The 16,695-nt window shown below is 47.6% G+C and overlaps 1 protein-coding gene and 1 long non-coding RNA gene across 2 annotated transcripts in view; one reads left to right on the forward strand and one right to left on the reverse strand.

Annotated features, from left to right (window-relative positions):
• TOGARAM1 (TOG array regulator of axonemal microtubules 1) overlaps positions 1 to 16,695 on the forward strand; it is a 32,621-nt gene that overhangs the window by 12,706 nt on the left and 3,220 nt on the right. The window contains exons 6-18 of the mRNA XM_054068186.1: positions 1,024 to 1,256; positions 3,732 to 3,832; positions 5,712 to 5,870; positions 6,893 to 7,062; positions 7,212 to 7,380; positions 7,701 to 7,835; positions 8,559 to 8,712; positions 9,295 to 9,400; positions 9,786 to 10,021; positions 13,479 to 13,637; positions 14,425 to 14,551; positions 14,861 to 14,979; positions 15,779 to 15,968. Of these exons, the coding sequence (XP_053924161.1) occupies positions 1,024 to 1,256; positions 3,732 to 3,832; positions 5,712 to 5,870; positions 6,893 to 7,062; positions 7,212 to 7,380; positions 7,701 to 7,835; positions 8,559 to 8,712; positions 9,295 to 9,400; positions 9,786 to 10,021; positions 13,479 to 13,637; positions 14,425 to 14,551; positions 14,861 to 14,979; positions 15,779 to 15,968 (2,058 nt within the window). The remainder of the gene's footprint in view (positions 1 to 1,023; positions 1,257 to 3,731; positions 3,833 to 5,711; positions 5,871 to 6,892; positions 7,063 to 7,211; positions 7,381 to 7,700; positions 7,836 to 8,558; positions 8,713 to 9,294; positions 9,401 to 9,785; positions 10,022 to 13,478; positions 13,638 to 14,424; positions 14,552 to 14,860; positions 14,980 to 15,778; positions 15,969 to 16,695) is intronic.
• On the reverse strand, positions 13,578 to 15,832 carry LOC128852314 (uncharacterized). The gene is made up of 3 exons (XR_008450063.1): positions 15,754 to 15,832; positions 15,456 to 15,529; positions 13,578 to 13,711 (listed from the first exon to the last, which is right to left on the reverse strand). It is a non-coding gene; the product is annotated as an uncharacterized LOC128852314 (long non-coding RNA).

Consider the following 16,695-nt stretch of genomic DNA (forward strand, 5'->3'; position numbering starts at 1 on the left):
TGCATCTTCCTTCCCTGTTCCATGAAGCATGTGGCAGCTGGTGTGTGTATCCCACATGGCTGTTCCTGTCTCGCATGGGTTGTCCAGGCATTCCCGCTGTGTTTGGAGCTTCTGTGTGTGCCCACCCTGTGCCCAGAATACGCTGCAGGGCCCTGCTGCTGCTCCAGTCTGATGGTTGAGAAACAGCAAGTAGCTGCTCCAGAGCAGGACGCAGAGCAGCACTGCAGAGGCGAGCTGGGGTGTTGCGGCGGTGGTGGGGAGCTGGAGCTGGTCCTCGCTGCCCTCCTTGCTGCAAAATGGAAACCACTGCAGTGTTGGTTATGTGAGAGGAGTGGGTGTCACATGTGACTGGATTTGGTGTGATCCGCCCTGTGTGATCTCCTGCAGTGTGGCTTTGTTTATGTCCCACGGAAATGGTTTGAATCACAAATCCTGTCTTTGATCCCTATGGGTCTGAGAGCAGTTGCAGCAGGATGCCATGGCTTTGCCGTACTGTCTTCACCTTCTACCCTCTGGGTGTTTCTGAAAGCAGTTTTGGTGCTGAGCTGATAGGGGAAGGCTTTTTTTCCATCAAATGCATGCAAACATGCAGCAGAGTTCTGTCCTTCCTGGTTTCTCTGCTTGCTTGCATGGGAGCTCTGCTCACTGGGCACAGATTTCAGGCACACATTTTCACACTGCTGCCTGTTGCAAAAAGCCTGGGCTCCCAGCTGTGTCTGTTAGGAGCCACGCACACTTCCCTTACTCTGTTAAAGCAGATAAGAGCAGCGGACGTGCTTCTGCAGGAATCTGTGCCTGTGGTTTGCAGGATGAAGCTGGGATCTGGTGTCGGTGGAATTTACATTTAACAGCGTAAAAGGGATTGTCATGCATAACTTATGCAAATGCTCAGTCACGGTGCCCAGCAGTGCCATGAGTTGAGCTCCCATGCACTGAACCCAGAGAAACATACTTCCTTTTGCCTAAGAAAGCCTTTTTCAGCAAGTTAATAAGCCTTTTACTTTTGTTTTCTGTCCTGTTCAGATGCAGAACTCGCTGAGATCTCTCCGAAGCAGTGCAGCCAAGAAGAGGGCGAAGCTAAGCAGCGTCATCTTGGATCTTGAAAGTCCCGATTCAGCTCTCAAACTTGATCTGTCAGTGGAGTCCCCCTCACACGCTTCCTCCCCGAGCGTGGGCTCCTGCAGCGAAAGTGGTGTGTACAGCCAGGAATCGCTGACTTCCCCCGAGTCCACAGTGCCCCAGCGGAGGAGGATAACGTGAGTGGAGCTCGTCTGGTGATTCTGCTTTGAGATCCTCACACGGTCTCTGCTGCCGTTGGTTCAGTATTAAGGAGAGCGATACTTATAATGTATTTTTTATGCAAAATTGTTTTGCTTTATAGCTAGGGGTTTACGTGTGTATCGTACCTTGGGAGCACAACAAAGAGGAGCGTAGTAAAGAGGTGCCGGTCACCTTAGTGTAACGGGGCAGTTTGAGCGGCAGTTCGAGCAGGAGGGTCGCAGAGAGGGGCTGGAGCCCGGCCATAAAGGACCGTGGGCCATGGTGGCAACCCGGCAGAGATTAAAACTGCTCTGGGTGCTGCAATGAGTAGGATAGATGTTACCACCCAGCCAGAGCCTGGGCTGTAGGCAGTGCCCTCTCCCACACCAGCTCACGCCTCTGGCACTGCTCCGCTCGTGGAAACTGTGCTTGCGTAGGGGAACTTCTTTGCATGGTGGCAGAGCTGAGGGAGGAGGTGAACAGACTAAGGACCATCGGGGAATGTGAGAGGGAGATGGATCACTGGAGCAGCGCCCTCTCACAAACTCAGCAGGCTGCTGGAGTTAGTGTGGCTGAGCAACTCCCACCTGCAAACTGCAAGGTTGGGGGAACACAAGATGGGGAATGGCAGCAAGTTCTTGCCCGGCACAGGAAACCTGCTCCCCCCACCCAGACAACAAGCCCCCAGAGCCCCCTGAGGAACAAATATGAAGCGCTGCAGGTGGAACCCATCCCTAAGGATGAAGAAGATGGCTCCCATAGCCTAGAAACATTCCCTAGGCTGCGCCATCCTCAGATGATCATAAAAACATCCTCAGTAAATAAGAAGAGAAAAGTGATTGTCTTAGGGGATTCCCTTCTAAAAGGAACAGAGGGACCCATCTGCAGACCAGACCCGCTCCACAGGGAGGTCTGCTGCTTACCGGGGGCATCAGTGAAGGATGTCACTAGAAAACTTCCTTCCGTGGTCAAAGAGACAGATTACTAACCTCTAGTAGTATTTCAAATAGGCAGTGATGACTTAGAGCACAGAAAGCTGAAAGCTATCAAGAGAGACTTCAGGGCTCTGGGGAGAACGATGGAGGGCTCTGGGGCACAAGTCGTGTTTAGATCCATTCCAGTGCTAAGGAATGAGGAGCAGGAGGTCAAAGAGAAACAGTTGATTAATGCCTGGCTCCGAGCCTGGTGTGAGGAGAGAGGCTTTGGGTTCTTTGATCATGGGGTGACCCACGCACCCCCAGGCTTTCTTACTAGGCATGGGACACGCTTGTCTCCAAGAGGGACTAAAGTCCTTACTAAAAATCTAATGAGGCTCTTAAATAGAGCTTTAAACTAGATGTGAAGGGGGAGGGTGACGAGACCAGGCTAGTCGGGAGTGAGCCTGGAAGTGGGACTCCAGTGACTGAGAGATGGTGTGCTGGAGAGGACCGCCAGTACATCACCACAGAGCAAGTGGGGGCGATTCTACCTGGGGGCAGTGAGGATGAAACTGGCACTGTGGAGTTAGTTATTCCAAGGACCAGTCAATTGGGAATGAGCTCTATTCCCTTTATGAGGGCTGAAGGTTTGACACAAGAAGGCCAACAGCATCCTGGCCTGCATCAGGAGTGTTGTGGCCAGCAGGAGCAGGGAAGTGATCCTTCTCCTGTGCTCAGCAGTGGTCAGGCCGCATCTCGCATCCTGGGTTCAGTTTTGGGCCCCTCACTACAAAAAGGACTTTAAGGGGTTGGAGAACATTCAGAGAAGGGAGCGGAGCTGGAAAAAGGTTTAGAGCACGAGTCTTATGAGAGGTAGCTGAGGAACCTGGGGCTGCTTATCCTAGAGAAAAGGAGCTGAGGAAGGATGTCATTGCTCTCTAGAACTGCCTGAAAAAGGGTTGTAGCGAGGTGGGGAGTTGTTCTGTTTTCCCTGACAGCCAGTGACAGGACAAGAGGAAGTGTGCCAGGGTAGGTTTAGATTGGATATTAGGAGGTGTTTAACAGTGCAGGGCTCTGTGCCGTCATCTCTAATATCCCAGAGCACCATTTAAGAAATAAGTACTGAGGCTGTCCAGTGAGGGTGTGTGTTCTGGCCACCCAGCTGGGCTCAGCTTATCTCTGGAGGCAGAAAGTTGGCAGATTCTGTCACTGTGTTTGACATTATTTGCCAGATGAGACCTGTTGGCATCAGTCCCCTGGCCAAACGAGTTCTTAGCTTTGTGAATGTGCACTAGATTTGGTCCCACTGTGAAGTTTACCCTCTATACGTTCTTCTTCCTAAGGGACTGGCTCATCAAATCATTTCTACTGCATTCCTATCCTTTTCCTACTCAGTGTGGACAATTGCAGAAGTCTGATGGAAGCATCTGTCCACCACACGCTGTGGGGAGGGGTAACTGAATCTGTTGATGTCTTTGCTGAGCAGTGTTGCTTAGCTGGGTTCTGACAAGCGTATGGAATTGTACCTATGAACATGTGTTTTATGCTTTACAGGCCAGATACCTTTCCACTACTTGGCAGCAAACTGCAGCCTGCAGGAGTATCGTCAGGGAAAAGCAGAGACCCCACAGTGGCAGAAGACAGTGCCAACGCAGGTATTTTGTGGTGCTTGTCAGTATTTCCCTTGCTTTACTGAAGTAACCAAACTGTCACAGGATGTGTCTGTTCTTGTTCAACGAACTCATGTCCCATCAGCATTGAAGGAAGGCGATTTCTAGGTGCTTTGGTAAAATCAAGGTTATCCTGTGGTGCGATGGCTGAGAAGGGACTCGAGGGTTTCTGCTGTTCTGTGCCAGGACAAAATGAGTTCATGCGCATGCCACCTGTCAGTGTGTGTGCTTCAAAACTCAGTGCAGCATGGGGTGAAGATTTATTGACTCCAGACAGGTCGGAGTAGGAGGGCTCAAAATTTTGCAAGTAGTTCATTTCTGTTCTCTGGTTCCTCCTTCAGCTTGCTTTTTTTTTTTTTAAAGGATTTAACACTTTTGCTCTTTTCTTTCCAGAAATTTCTCCCTCCCTTCCCTGTTGTTAACTTGCTAATTGAGCTAAGATTGCTTCAGCTTTTTTTTCTAGACGGATTTTATCCGCTTCTCTTAGCTTTGTTACAGTAGAACTCAGCTCTCGGACATTTTTTAGTTCCCAAATTCTTTTTGTAACATGTTGGTTTGTGCAGGTTGTAGTGGATGACACCCTCAAAGGCTGGTGCCCGCTGGCAGGCCGGCAGCTCCTCTTTCCCTGGGGCCTGGGCTGTGTCAGATCGCAGAGGGTGCTGTGGTACCAACCCCAGTGGTTAATGGGTCAGTCCTGACCTGTGAAGTCTCTGTGCTGATGTAAGAAACACCATAAGAAATAGTCTTCACAGGGACAGTGCGGAAATTAATGCTTAAGGAGTTCTGGGACATAAGGGCCTCTGGCTCTGTAGTGATTTTTCTAGAGCAGTTTACACCAGCCGAGATCTTAAGGCACAGTCCATAGTCCTCCTTTCTGGAAGAGCCTCCGCATCTCAAGAACCCCACAGGAAAACATTGCCTTTGGTCTCCATCCCCGGCAGGAAAACACAGCCTGCTCTGATACAGTTTTTCAGCTACAGAGGAGAACCCAAGGAACCTTTTTCAGGAGATTGGTACAGTTCTTGGTCTCGCATGGGTTGGGTTCATGGTGATGGCCACCAGTGCAGGACCTCAAGAGTTCTGGGCAAGGGCAGGTGGGAGGAGATGCCGGTGCTGTCAGGGCTGTGGCAGCAGGAGCAGGACCGCTGCTGGGTGCCTCCTGTGGCCAGGGTTGCGCTGGGCGCTGAGATCACCAGACTTGTCTCAGCCTGTCGCTGTGTTTGTGCCTGCCTGTCCCTTCCATTAAACACATATTTCCGTGGAATGAGTAGTGAGAGCTCAAGTGGAAATACGTCTGTCTTATTAGGTATTTTTACTTTAAAGGGGTATTTGAAAAACCAGAAGTGATCTTTGCAAGAGTTCCTGAAATAAATAATGATGTTTGGTTTGGTTTTCGTAACCCAAACTCAAATGTATTGAGAATGCTTTGCAGGCGTTAAAAAGCTCGGTTTCAGTTGTCTGTAATTGTAACATAAAAATGTGTTTTATGGCTTGTAGGGTACATAGACAGAAAGATTTCTTGTGTTTTGACTAGTATTTCACTATTTTCTCCTAGCTGACTTATGACTTAATATGACTTTTCGCACTGAATTACTCAGCATTCAGTTGCTCATATTTGAAAGACTTCAAAAACTAATTTGTTGAGCTTTGAGTTAGATTTTTCAGCCTGGGCTCATCTGTAGGTGAAAAGTGAGCAGAGTATCTTTGTTGAAATGCTCAAATTTCGGTAGGTAAGAATGATCATACTGTTTACCTGAAACAGGCTGAGGAGCTCTGAAAATGTACCTGTTTGAGAATCCTGTTGTATACAGGAGAAGATAAATCTAACGTTTAATATGTGATTTTCTTTCTCTTCCCTGGCCAGCGTTTGATGATGAGGGAACTTCTGACATTAGCGTAATTGGCCAGCGCCTGAACTGTGGCAACAGGTGTGGAGATGATGAGAACGAGAAGCAAGAAGTGTCACCTACTGTTTTAAAAAGTCAAAACATGGAACATGAAAGAAGTTTTAATCATTCAAAAGGTTTGTGAGTTTGCTACATTGCTGTTCAGCTGAGCTCTCATTTAGGGCAAGAACTGAGGCTGTGTAAAATCCATGATATACGTTGGGTGATTTTCATTGTCTTTAGGGTTGTGGAGAGTCGACATCTGTTTTTTCACAGATCAACAATCTGATTTTCATTTCTCCAAGTGTCCTGTCTGAAGATACAGTTGTGGTTGTTGGTAAAGATATTACAGACCCCAAAATATCTCCTGTAGCTGATCATGGAGCACCTCCTGTACGAGGACAGGCTGAGAGAGTTTGGGTTGTTAAGTCTGGAGAAGAGAAGGCTCCAGGGTGACCTTAGAGCAGCTTCCAGTGCTGAAGGGGGCTCCAGGAAAGCTGGGGAGGGGCTCTGGATCAGGGAGTGCAGGGATGGGACAAGGGGGAACGGTTTTGAGGTGAAAGTGGGCAGATTGAGATGAGATCTTAGGGAGAAATGTTTTGCTGTAAGGGTGGGGAGGCCCTGGCCCAGGGTGCCCAGAGCAGTGGTGGCTGCCCCATCCCTGGAGGGGTTCCAGGCCAGGTTGGATGGGACTTGGAGCCCCTGATCCAGTGGGAGGTGTCCCTGCCCATGGCAGGGGGTGGAGCTGGATGGGCTTTAAAGGTCCCATCCAACCCAAATCATTCTCTGATTCTATCTTCTCTCGCTGCAGAGGAACGCACGCTGAGCTACACAGAGGTTTCAGCCACGCCAAATGCGCTTATCTTATCTGTCAGCCTTGCTAACCTTGTTTTTTTGAGTGGTCCTGGGCAAACCTGTCTATCACGGGGAAAATCAGATCAGGGACAGCTGAGGTGTTCAAGGCCAGGTTGGATGGGGCTTTGAGCAACCTCATCCAGTGGAAGTTGTCCCTGCCTGTGGCAGGAGGTGGAACTGGATGGGTTTTGAGGTCCCTTCCAACATTAAACCATTCTGCGATTTGGTGGTTCTTTAGTTTCTGCTAAGTTCTACTGAATAGAAAGGCTGTTTTGGTCTGGGCACAACATGATATGCCTTTCAGGTGTTTTTGGAAGTGCCCCCTCTGTACGAGCGTGCCACCAGTCTGATACTTGTGTAGCGAATGGAGATGTCCAAGCATTCAAAGAGGAGACTGAGCTGTCACCAGGCATCTGTGGGAGAAGCATCCAGCAGAACAGCACTTCTCATCTCCATGCTGAAAGTGAAAGAGAGGTAAGAAGTTCAGAGCCATTTTATGGTCTCTGTGGTAAATGAGAGTTTGATTAGAACACATTAATTGATAGCTCAGGTGACTTGTGGCACTTCACACATCCTTTAATCTTGTTCCTTGAGTTCCATTATGGTGTGTGATTCTTCTGCAGATAAAGGTTGCCATGTCAAAATCTGCCCTGGAGAAGGTGAGGCGGAAGAGAGGAGAGGAAAAAGAACCCAATCATAATGATAATCCAGAAGTTAAAGAGCATAAAGAAAAGGAAGAAAACCCTTGGGAAAGACTTCAGCTGAATGAGCCAGAGAAAACGGCAACAGAAAGTGAGGATGAGTGTTTGTCATGAGTGAATAGCATACTGTTAGCTGTTACTGACATGGGAATTAAATTCCTGTGCTAATTACTCCGAATTGTGAGTGTTCAGTGTGACATGAGGCATTGCTGGACTTAATTCTACACTGCAGTTCACTCTTCAGTTATTTGTTGTCAGTCTTGGAATGAAAATGAGGGGAGTCAAACGCTGTGGGAAATAGTTGAAAGGATGTAGATGAGAAAAATTTCAAAGCCGCAAAGGGTAATGGTGGGTTTTCCTTTTCTCTGATTATTTGTTGATATAGTTTGGATATTTATTTCTATTTTTTAGAGTTAGATTTCTGTGGGGATGTATTAATGTCATCCAGAAATGTGTCTCTGTCATTGGAAAACATGGCCTTGAACCCTGCATTGAGAAGAACGTCCAGTTGGAAGAAGACAAAATGTTCAGTCCTGCTGGATTGTGGTGAGCTGTTCTAGTAAAGCAAAGACTGCTAAAACGGATTTGGGGAGCAGGACAGTTCCAAAATGGTTTAGAACCCTTTGGTTTAGTGTGATCTATTTGTAGTGCTGAGGGACTCCAGAAGATCAGTTCTGGGGGCGGGTGGTGAAGGGGATCGGGGTCTGTCATCACTCTCTTGAAATGTTTTTCATCTGCAGTGTGCTAGGAAGCCGTTTAAAGCGTGAGAGGGGTTTTTATTTGCTCAGCAACTTAAATAATGTCATGTATTAGTGGCAAATTGACTCTTCAACCCCTTCTCTCTCACTACAAACAACACTTCTGTGTACATTTTGTCACTGAGATGCCCTGAAAATCTGCAGTAGAAATTGTTTCAGAATGGCTCACACTTCCAGGGTCAAAGTCTTCCGGATCTATGAAGTGTTCCTTTCATGCTTACTATACTGTGTCTTACCTCACTGTGGTTTAGCACGTTGTGCAGCCGTTTTTATGCTAAAAACCCCACTATGTTTGTGTTTGTAGCCTTCTAAAGTGGTGATTGTTGCAAAACCCCTCATCCATGTGAATGTAATGCTGAATGCTGGAGGCTGACGCTGGGAGAGCTGCCGGTTTGCAAACCTGGTCCCCCAGTGGCAGCAGTCTGTGCCTCAGACTTTATATTTCCTTCCTTTGAGTGAGTTAGTTTCTTGAGATGATGCTGATTATTTGTTTTGCTTCCTAACTGTGCAGATGGCATTTCTCTTGGGGCACGAGGACACTATAAGGAGCGGACCCCCTTGGTGTCACACAGCCCCGAAATCTTGGACCCGTCAGAGCTGCAGCCCTTTTCAAAGCCAGAGGTGGTGCTGGCAGAGGCCTTGGCCTTTCTAGCTGATGATGACTGGTAAGTGTAAACATCCGTCTGCAACTGCGACATCACGTAGAAGATGATAACTTTGATAATTTTGATAACGTGCTTTATAAAAAACAGCAGAATGGCTGTAACATCAAACCCAGTGAGAGGGGTTGAAGGGGCGGGAGAGGGAAACATTTTCAATCTGAAGCTGGATTGAACTGTCACTGTGGTGAGCTGAGGCTTCCCAGCTCAGCTCCCAGAACCTTGCAGGGATGCTGACGTTTAAGCACTGCTCTGGAGAGGGCCCTAACAATCCTTCCCTCTTGTCTGTGGGATATGAGGCTTTGCTAGAGGGTTACAGTGCTGCTGCCGTTTCAGCTTGGGGAAGGAAAGGAACCCTTTGATCAGGTTTGAGCTGGGACAGAACGGCGGGAGAGAACTGAGAGACCTCTATGCTAAAATAGTCCTGCTACCACATTAAAAGAAAGACTCGCTTTTAAAGAATTTCCTGCATTGCATGTTCTGTTTTACAATCCGATTTCTTCGCTCTTTGGTTTCTCAGAACGATCTGCTTCAATATTTTTATGAAAACTTGCAAACGTTTTGAATTTAAATATTTTCTCAACATAGGGAGAAGAAAATTGAAGGCCTGAACTTTGTCAGATGTTTGTCTGCCTACCACGCCACTGTTCTGACGGGCAAGCTGCACGAAACCAGTCTGGCTGTGGCTCAAGAGGTTAAATTGTGCTATGGGAACATTTTGCTGCCTATCCATGTGTAGATGTGTTTTTTAGCTGTAGGCACACTGAAGTGCAATGCTGCACTCACCTCGGGGTAATTTACCTCACGAAAAGGATGAGTTTGGCACTCAGCAAAGCAGCTCACACTTCAGTTACTGACCCTTGGTCTGATTTGCTAAGACTGAAAAAATTTAGGTTGTAACTTAAAATACATGAAAAATGTTATCAATTCTTACACATTGTGTATCAAGTTAGAAATGTACTTCTCAATCGCTTTTATTGTTACTTAAAGATTACAAAGGAAAACATTAACCTTTGTTGATTTTAAAGTATATTTTATAAACATTGTTTATTCTTTGTTTGGGTTTTTCCTGTGTGCAGGTCAAGAATTTACGCTCAGGTGTTTCTCGAGCTGCTGTGGTCTGTTTAGGGGATTTGTTCACGCACCTGAAAAAGAGTATGGATCAAGAACTAGATAATGCAGTGAAAGTCCTTTTGCACAAAGCTGGTGAATCCAACACTTTTATAAGGGAAGAGGTAGACAAAGCACTGAAGGCTATGGTTAATAATGTGACTCCAGCACGTGCACTTTGTTCTCTTATAAATGGAGGGCAAAGGTAATTCCTATAAAGACTTCATAAAGCAATAACTTGTGAATAGTTTAAATTATCAAATATACTCTTCAATCAAAGTACAATAGGCAGGAATTTGACAATACAGTAAATCGGCTCTGTACAGCTTCTGTCTGGAGTGATGTTTCTTGGCATAAAAGGAAAATGTACCCCCATATTCTGTCCCTTATGGAAAAAGCTGGCTGTTGGTTTTGGAGCTCGGTCTGTTTTCTGGTCATTTTGCCATACGTCAGTAATGTGTTCGCTGTCAGCACAGTATCCTTAGGGAGCTGCTGCTTTGCCTCACCTGCAAAAGCTTACACAGTGTTCTCGCTTTGCACTGGCTCTGCGATCCAACGCCTGTCTTTTCAGCTTTATGCACTCCTTGGTAGTTTTAAAGATGACCTACAGCTTGCAATTCCCTAGCTGCAACCGTGCTGATTGATTTCGTGCTATGCTTTAGGCTTAGCTGGTTGACAGTGTTTCATTCCCTGCCTCTATGTTCCCGAGTGCCTCAGACACGACCGGCCTCCCCTGCTGGCTGCATGCTTCCAAAGTTCACCCCAGGCTGTAGCACAAATCGCATTCATTTGCTCTTTCTCTTTTCCATCCTCGTTCCCTGTAAGAGCAATCCCACCATCCCAGCACGTTAATACCAACCTGCTTGTACTTGATCCTCTCTCTCTGTCATCGCTCCGATAGCAGTTACCAGGCTGCTGCTCGCGTAGGCTCTCCCTTCTGTTAAATATTTCAGATGCTGCATTGTGAGTCAGTCTTTAGACTTTCTGCTACGAATCAAAATCACAAGAGTTAGTTGTGATTCAGAATGGTTTGTTCCCTATTTTGTTTCCTGGGAAGCTGCTTGTTGTAGCATGTATCAGTTCTGTCTGCTGAAAGCCACTGAGAACCACACTGCGATTACCTGAACTTGAAGCTGAAAGGCAGCTCTGAGCCTTGGGATTTCGATTCTTTATGAACCGTGCCTGCACGTAGCTGTTCTGGTGACTTTCAGGGCAGCAGTCAGTCACTGCTCCTCGCTTTAGTTCCAAGGCCGCGTGGAGAGGGCTGTGTAGCCCTCCCCTCCTCTCTCCGAGACTCTTGGCCCAGCAGTACTCATGCTCATAGCTGGTTAAGCCCAATCTCCCTGTTTGCAGCGCAGATCCAAACACAAAGACCTCTCCCAGTGAATTTCCTGGGGCTGTGAGATTGACCCCCCTGATTTGTGAGCATGGATACAGTTCAAAGGCATCGCAGTTATCCGAGCTGTGAGCCCAGGCACAGCATTTGAGGCAGGGCTTATTTTCTTCAGTGCTTGGAAAGCGTTAGTCAGACTGGTGTGTCATGGAGTAAAATGTGGTTTTGATGTGTGGCTCCTTGTAGCACTGGGAGTTGCAGCTTTTCTAGTATTGGCTACGGGCACCCTTGGCCATGTTAGCAGCAAGGCCCCCGTGGCACGGCGGGAGGCTGGGAAGACAGGAACCAAGCTATCTTCCAAAAGGGAAATCTGGGAGAAAAGCATCGTATATCTTCAGGACAAAGTGGAGAGGTTCTCTTTGACACAACTGTGTAACTACATGCAGGATCTCTTGTACATGGGGTTGCTTGTGTTCACCAGAGCTTCTGTATCCAAGTAAACAGTTTTCGTTTTGCCTTCAATTCCCAAGACCTTCTAAAATTCACCTGTTTTCTGGTCAACACAATTCAAGCTTACTGTGATCACAAGTATTAACGCTTGCAGCCCTGAGTAGGTACATATATCTCGATTTTCCATCAGCTGCAAAGCTGGTTTTGACTTTACCAGCAGGGAGAATTAAACCCATTTTTGTTTGCTTTTGTGAAACGCTGCTCTAAGGATACTGGGCTGTTGTGTAAACTCACCTCTGTGAACAGACACTTGATCCAAGAATATGATTCCAGGATTAGGGATGGGAAGGTGGGACAGGGACTGCCCATGGCAGGGGGATTGGAACTGGATGGGCTTTAAAGGTCTTGTCCAACCCAAACCATTCTGCGAGTCTATGACTTAAACTGAAAGTGACCGTACATCAGAAATTCTAAAATCATGTTTCTTACCTGTATGATTGTGTTTCGTTCTAAGGCCTTACATGCATATAGGAAAAAAATCCCAACTATTTTGCATCGTCAGCAGGCGTTTTCAGGGAGTGGGGGCTTACCTGCTTCCATGGAGGGGGTACTTCAGGCCTCCCAGTTCCTGTTCTCCAACCGGCACACACAGCGGGAGTTACTGTTCCTCCTCCCAGGCTCCAAGCCACGTGGCTGCTACGCAGCCGTAGCGTCCGGTCAAACGACAGGAGCCAAAGCCAGTCTTAAACTGGACAGCTTTGTTGCCGCCGAGAGAACGCTGCCTGAGCAGGGAGGTTAGTGTGGGAGCTGCCGTGCTACTGCACAGATCCTGCAGCCGGGGCCGTGTTCCCAGCAGTGTGAGGAGCTCAGTTAGTTGTCTTTGTGCAAACAGGAGCTGCTTTGTGCAGTACTATCTCTGGTGGCTTCGCTTCCAGTGAGGCCGTGGCAATCTGCGGCGCCAAAGAAAAGGAAAATCTTGATGGGGTGGAAACCCGGTCGTTCAGGAGGAACGCTGGGAGTTCGTGTTGAGCTGCAAAGCTGGGCAGGCACTGCTGTGGTTCTCCAAGTTAGTTCTTTTCCTTAGCTCTCTCCTTTAAACTTGTTTTTCCCAGATGCCTCATTTAGCGTGCAGTGAAACTGTCCTCAAAACAGGGATTTTAATCCAAAGACAATAATAATAAATTGGGAAATCTGAATTTGCAGAACTGTGTCCTCTGAACCCACGTGGGGTCAGCAGGTACAGCGGAACTGATGCAGGAGGTCAGATTGCTGCACGAGTTTGAAAACTGATCCCAGCTTTCCTGCATTTCCACCAGCACAGGTGTTCAGCGGTGCTTGCTTTGTAGAACATAGACTTCACAAGATTTGGACAAGTCCATAGAATACGGCTTTCTTTAATTTTAACTCGATCTAAAATCCCCCAGGTGTGTTTCTGAGCATAGGGGCTTTCATAAAGCTGATGGAAAGAACACATAACGGTTTGCTTTCCAAAATATTTTGCATTTTTTTAAGGAAAGCTAGAAATTAAATTCTAAAAGGAAGACAATGTCCGGATTTGTCAAGCCAAAAGCTGCAGTTGGAAGCTGGAACTGACCTTAAATGAAAAGGATATAATTTTTCAATCTATGTACTTGTAGTTTGGGATTTCACGTTAATGAAATGAAATGCAATGCATTATTCTTTTAAATGAAGCGATTGGCCTTTGCTCCACAATGTCTGTTCTGTACAGCCAGAATAACTGTCCCCGTATCAGCAGTGTTCTCGTAGATCATGCTAAAGATGAACACAGAAACTGTGTGCGCTGTACTTGGTCATGCACACAAATGCTGCTGTGGAGCTCCTGCGATGCGTTTTGACTAAGCTGCTGTGTTTTCTTCAGCCACCTGCACTCGGCGGTGAGGAGGTGCACGGCCCAGCACCTCTCAGACATTGTTGAACGTATGGGACCGGAGCGGATTCTGTCTGGACCCAAAGCTGTCGCTGATCGGATTTTCCCTGCGATAGCCAGGTTTGCCCAGGACAGCTCACAGCAAACGAGGTTAGTGAGGCTGATAGTTCAGGTGAGCGCACTCCGGGTGGCTGAAACCTCTGTGTAGCTCAGCGTGTGCTCCTCTGCAACAGAGGAGAACGGAATCAGAGAATCAATCAGGTTGCTCAGAGCCCCATCCAACCTGGCCTTGAGTGTTTCCAAGGATGGAGCTGCCACTACTTCCCTGGGCACCCTGGGTCAGGGCCTCACCACCCTCATTATAAAAAATTCCTTCCTTATATCCAGTCTAAATCTACTCTCCCTTAGTTTAAAATCATTCCTCCTTGTCCTGTCAATGGTGGACTTGGTTGTAGAATCTTGGTTGGTAGAATTGCGGACACTTTTATGTTGGAAAAGACCCTTCAGATCAATCCAACCACTACCCTAGCGCTGCCAAACCTGTTAAGGCAGCACATGTGAGGGGAGTGACCTGAATGCCTGCTGCAGCAGTGCCCGTGCCGGCTGGCTGGAGGAGAGAGGCTCAAAGGATGTGCTCATGCTGGACGTGCCTGAGATATAGGCCATGGAGAGGGGGATACACACTGTGTCTGGCTGTAGAGACTGGACCATCCTCTTTAAAGACTGCTGAAATGTTAGACTGTTGTTGTTAATTTCCTTAGTTCTTGATTAAATAGTAATTTTTGAGCATAGTTTCTTTGTGGGAGGATGGAAGGGGTATCTGGTTACTCAAATAGACAGCAGTCTTCCTGCACGGTTGTATTTTGGAGTTACACACCTGTAATTATCAAAGTACAAAGCAAATGTGATGCATGCGTCACGGTCTGTCGCCCTGCAGGTATTACGGTCGAAAGATGCTCTTCAGTCTGATGGCTCACCCGGATTTTGATAAAACGCTTGAGAAGTACATGCCGACCAGGGATTTGCCTTACATGAAGGAATGCGTTAGCAATCTGCGCGAAAAGGTAGGTGGAATAGCTCTTGTTTAACAGCTGAGAAATGTGAAATTGCACTGGTGGCAGGGAGGTGCGGAGAGTGACCCTACAGTGAGTAGGATGCATGCATTCCGAGGGAGATGAGTAAATCAAATGACTACAGCATGGCAAAGTACCGCACGTGAGCCACCCTGCAGGTGCCTTTGCTCCTTGCAGATGCGCTGGATCCAATGTGCTGCCCCGCTAGGCTTTGTGTGGCTGTCAGAGTTGCTTTGATAGGGTCTGCAGCAGTGCAGAGCTGTGCCAGCGCTGATAATTCCTGGTTTTCCCCTTGTGCAGGGTCTGGGAGAGATGCTGTTGGATACACCCTCTGCAAAAGGAAGGCGTTCCCACACCGGTAGCGTTGGACATTCAAGGTCTTCATCTACTTCCAGAGATCCCCTCAATATCACTGACAGGTAATGATCTTCAGTGTTTTGCTATGTTAGGAACTTGACCTCGTGGATAACAGCCTCACCACATGGAGAGATTACGGAGACGTTCACAGAAGGGTTGTGAAGATTAAACGTACCTGAAGGAGTAAGGTCTCCGGGGAGACGTTAAAGCAGCTTCCAGTACTGAAAGGGGCTCCAGGAAAGCTGGGGAGGGGCTCTGGATCAGGGAAGGGCAGGGACAGGACAAGGGGGAACAGTTTGAAGCTGAAAGAGGGGAGACTGAGATGAGATCTTCGGCAAAAAATATTTTGCTGTGAGGGTGGGGAGGCCCTGGCCGAGGTTGCCCAGAGCAGTGGTGGCTGCCCCATCCCTGGAGGGGTTTCAGGCCAGGTTGGATGGGGCTTGGAGCCCCTGATCCAGTGGGAGGTGTCCCTGCCCATGGCAGGGGAGGAACTGGATGGGCTTTGAGATCCCTTCCAACCCAAACCAGTCTGACCTACCCGGGCACGAGCCCAGCTGTGCTTCCGCAGACCCCGGAAAAACCACCAGCTCCTGCCCAGCTGAGGGCTCCCTGCTGTGTGAGAGAGATATGTGCATTTAGAGAAGAATAGATGCTGAGACTGCAGGAACAACTATTGCTTTTAAAGTGATTGTTTTGTTTAAATCACTGTGTTTCACGTGAAACTTTCACCAGAAGATTTCCTGTTTACTCCCGATATTTGCATTTACATAGAAGGAGAACAGCTGAAATTAAAGACTCCTGTTTCATCTTGCTTATGCGCTCACTGAATAACTCACCAAATAACTCTTTCCATTCCAACAGAGAGACCACAGAAGGCCGTGAAGTCACGAAAAGAACAGCTCCTCGCAATCCCCTGGAGAGTGAAGAATACGTCAAAGACATGATAGGTTTACTGAACGCGAAAGACTTCCGTGATCGAATAGCCGGCATTAAGCAGCTGCTATCAGACACTGAGAACAATCAGGGCATTGTGGTTGCAAACCTTGTGAAGGTAACCATGTGACAACATTTGGTTTCAAAGGTCTCTGAAGTTGTGTCACAAAGTTTGCTGATAAAGTTCTTGGCTCCCTCTTTCAATAAGAACATCTGATTAAGAGGGAATGTTGAAGAAGAAGTCAGGTGTGCTCAAGAGGGAGAGGCCTAAGCTGCAGACGCTGGGAGGGAGTAAATAAGGGGAAGCAGCTGGAAGTTTTCACCCAGAGGCAGTGGGGTTTGAGCTATTTCTGGGATCCTGCATGCAGTTTTTCATGTCACTGCTGAGAAAATATGACATTATTGGAACAGAGAACAGAAAGAGCAGCCAGGATTAACCAAGGTGTGAAAAAACACTTCTGAAATGCAGCTGCAAGTTCCGCTGCTTTGTCTGTCCAGTAGAGGGTGAGGAGAGGCTGTTAGGGTGATAAATGTAAGGTCCGTGTGCTTTCTTATAGGAAAGGAGGTTCTGTAGGAGAGGAACACTGATAAGGTCCAGCAGTTGTAAACGAAGGGTGGAGACAGTGGAAGGAAACCCAAGCCTGTCTTCTGACAGCACTGCGTGTTTGCTGTGGGGCTGTGAACACTCTGGGAAACTTGGCAGTGTCTTATCTGTGATGTTTCTGAAATCTTTAACACATCCTTTTTGCTAAACAGAGCTGGGTCTTGCTAAAAACACTTGCTGGCATGTGAGTCAGACTGAGAGTAGCAGCTGGCTCGTTTGCCTCCATGGCCTTGTGTGGGAG

The sequence above is a fragment of the Cuculus canorus genome, chromosome 5 (genome assembly GCF_017976375.1).
Source record: "Cuculus canorus isolate bCucCan1 chromosome 5, bCucCan1.pri, whole genome shotgun sequence".
NCBI classification, from domain to species: domain Eukaryota; kingdom Metazoa; phylum Chordata; class Aves; order Cuculiformes; family Cuculidae; genus Cuculus; species Cuculus canorus.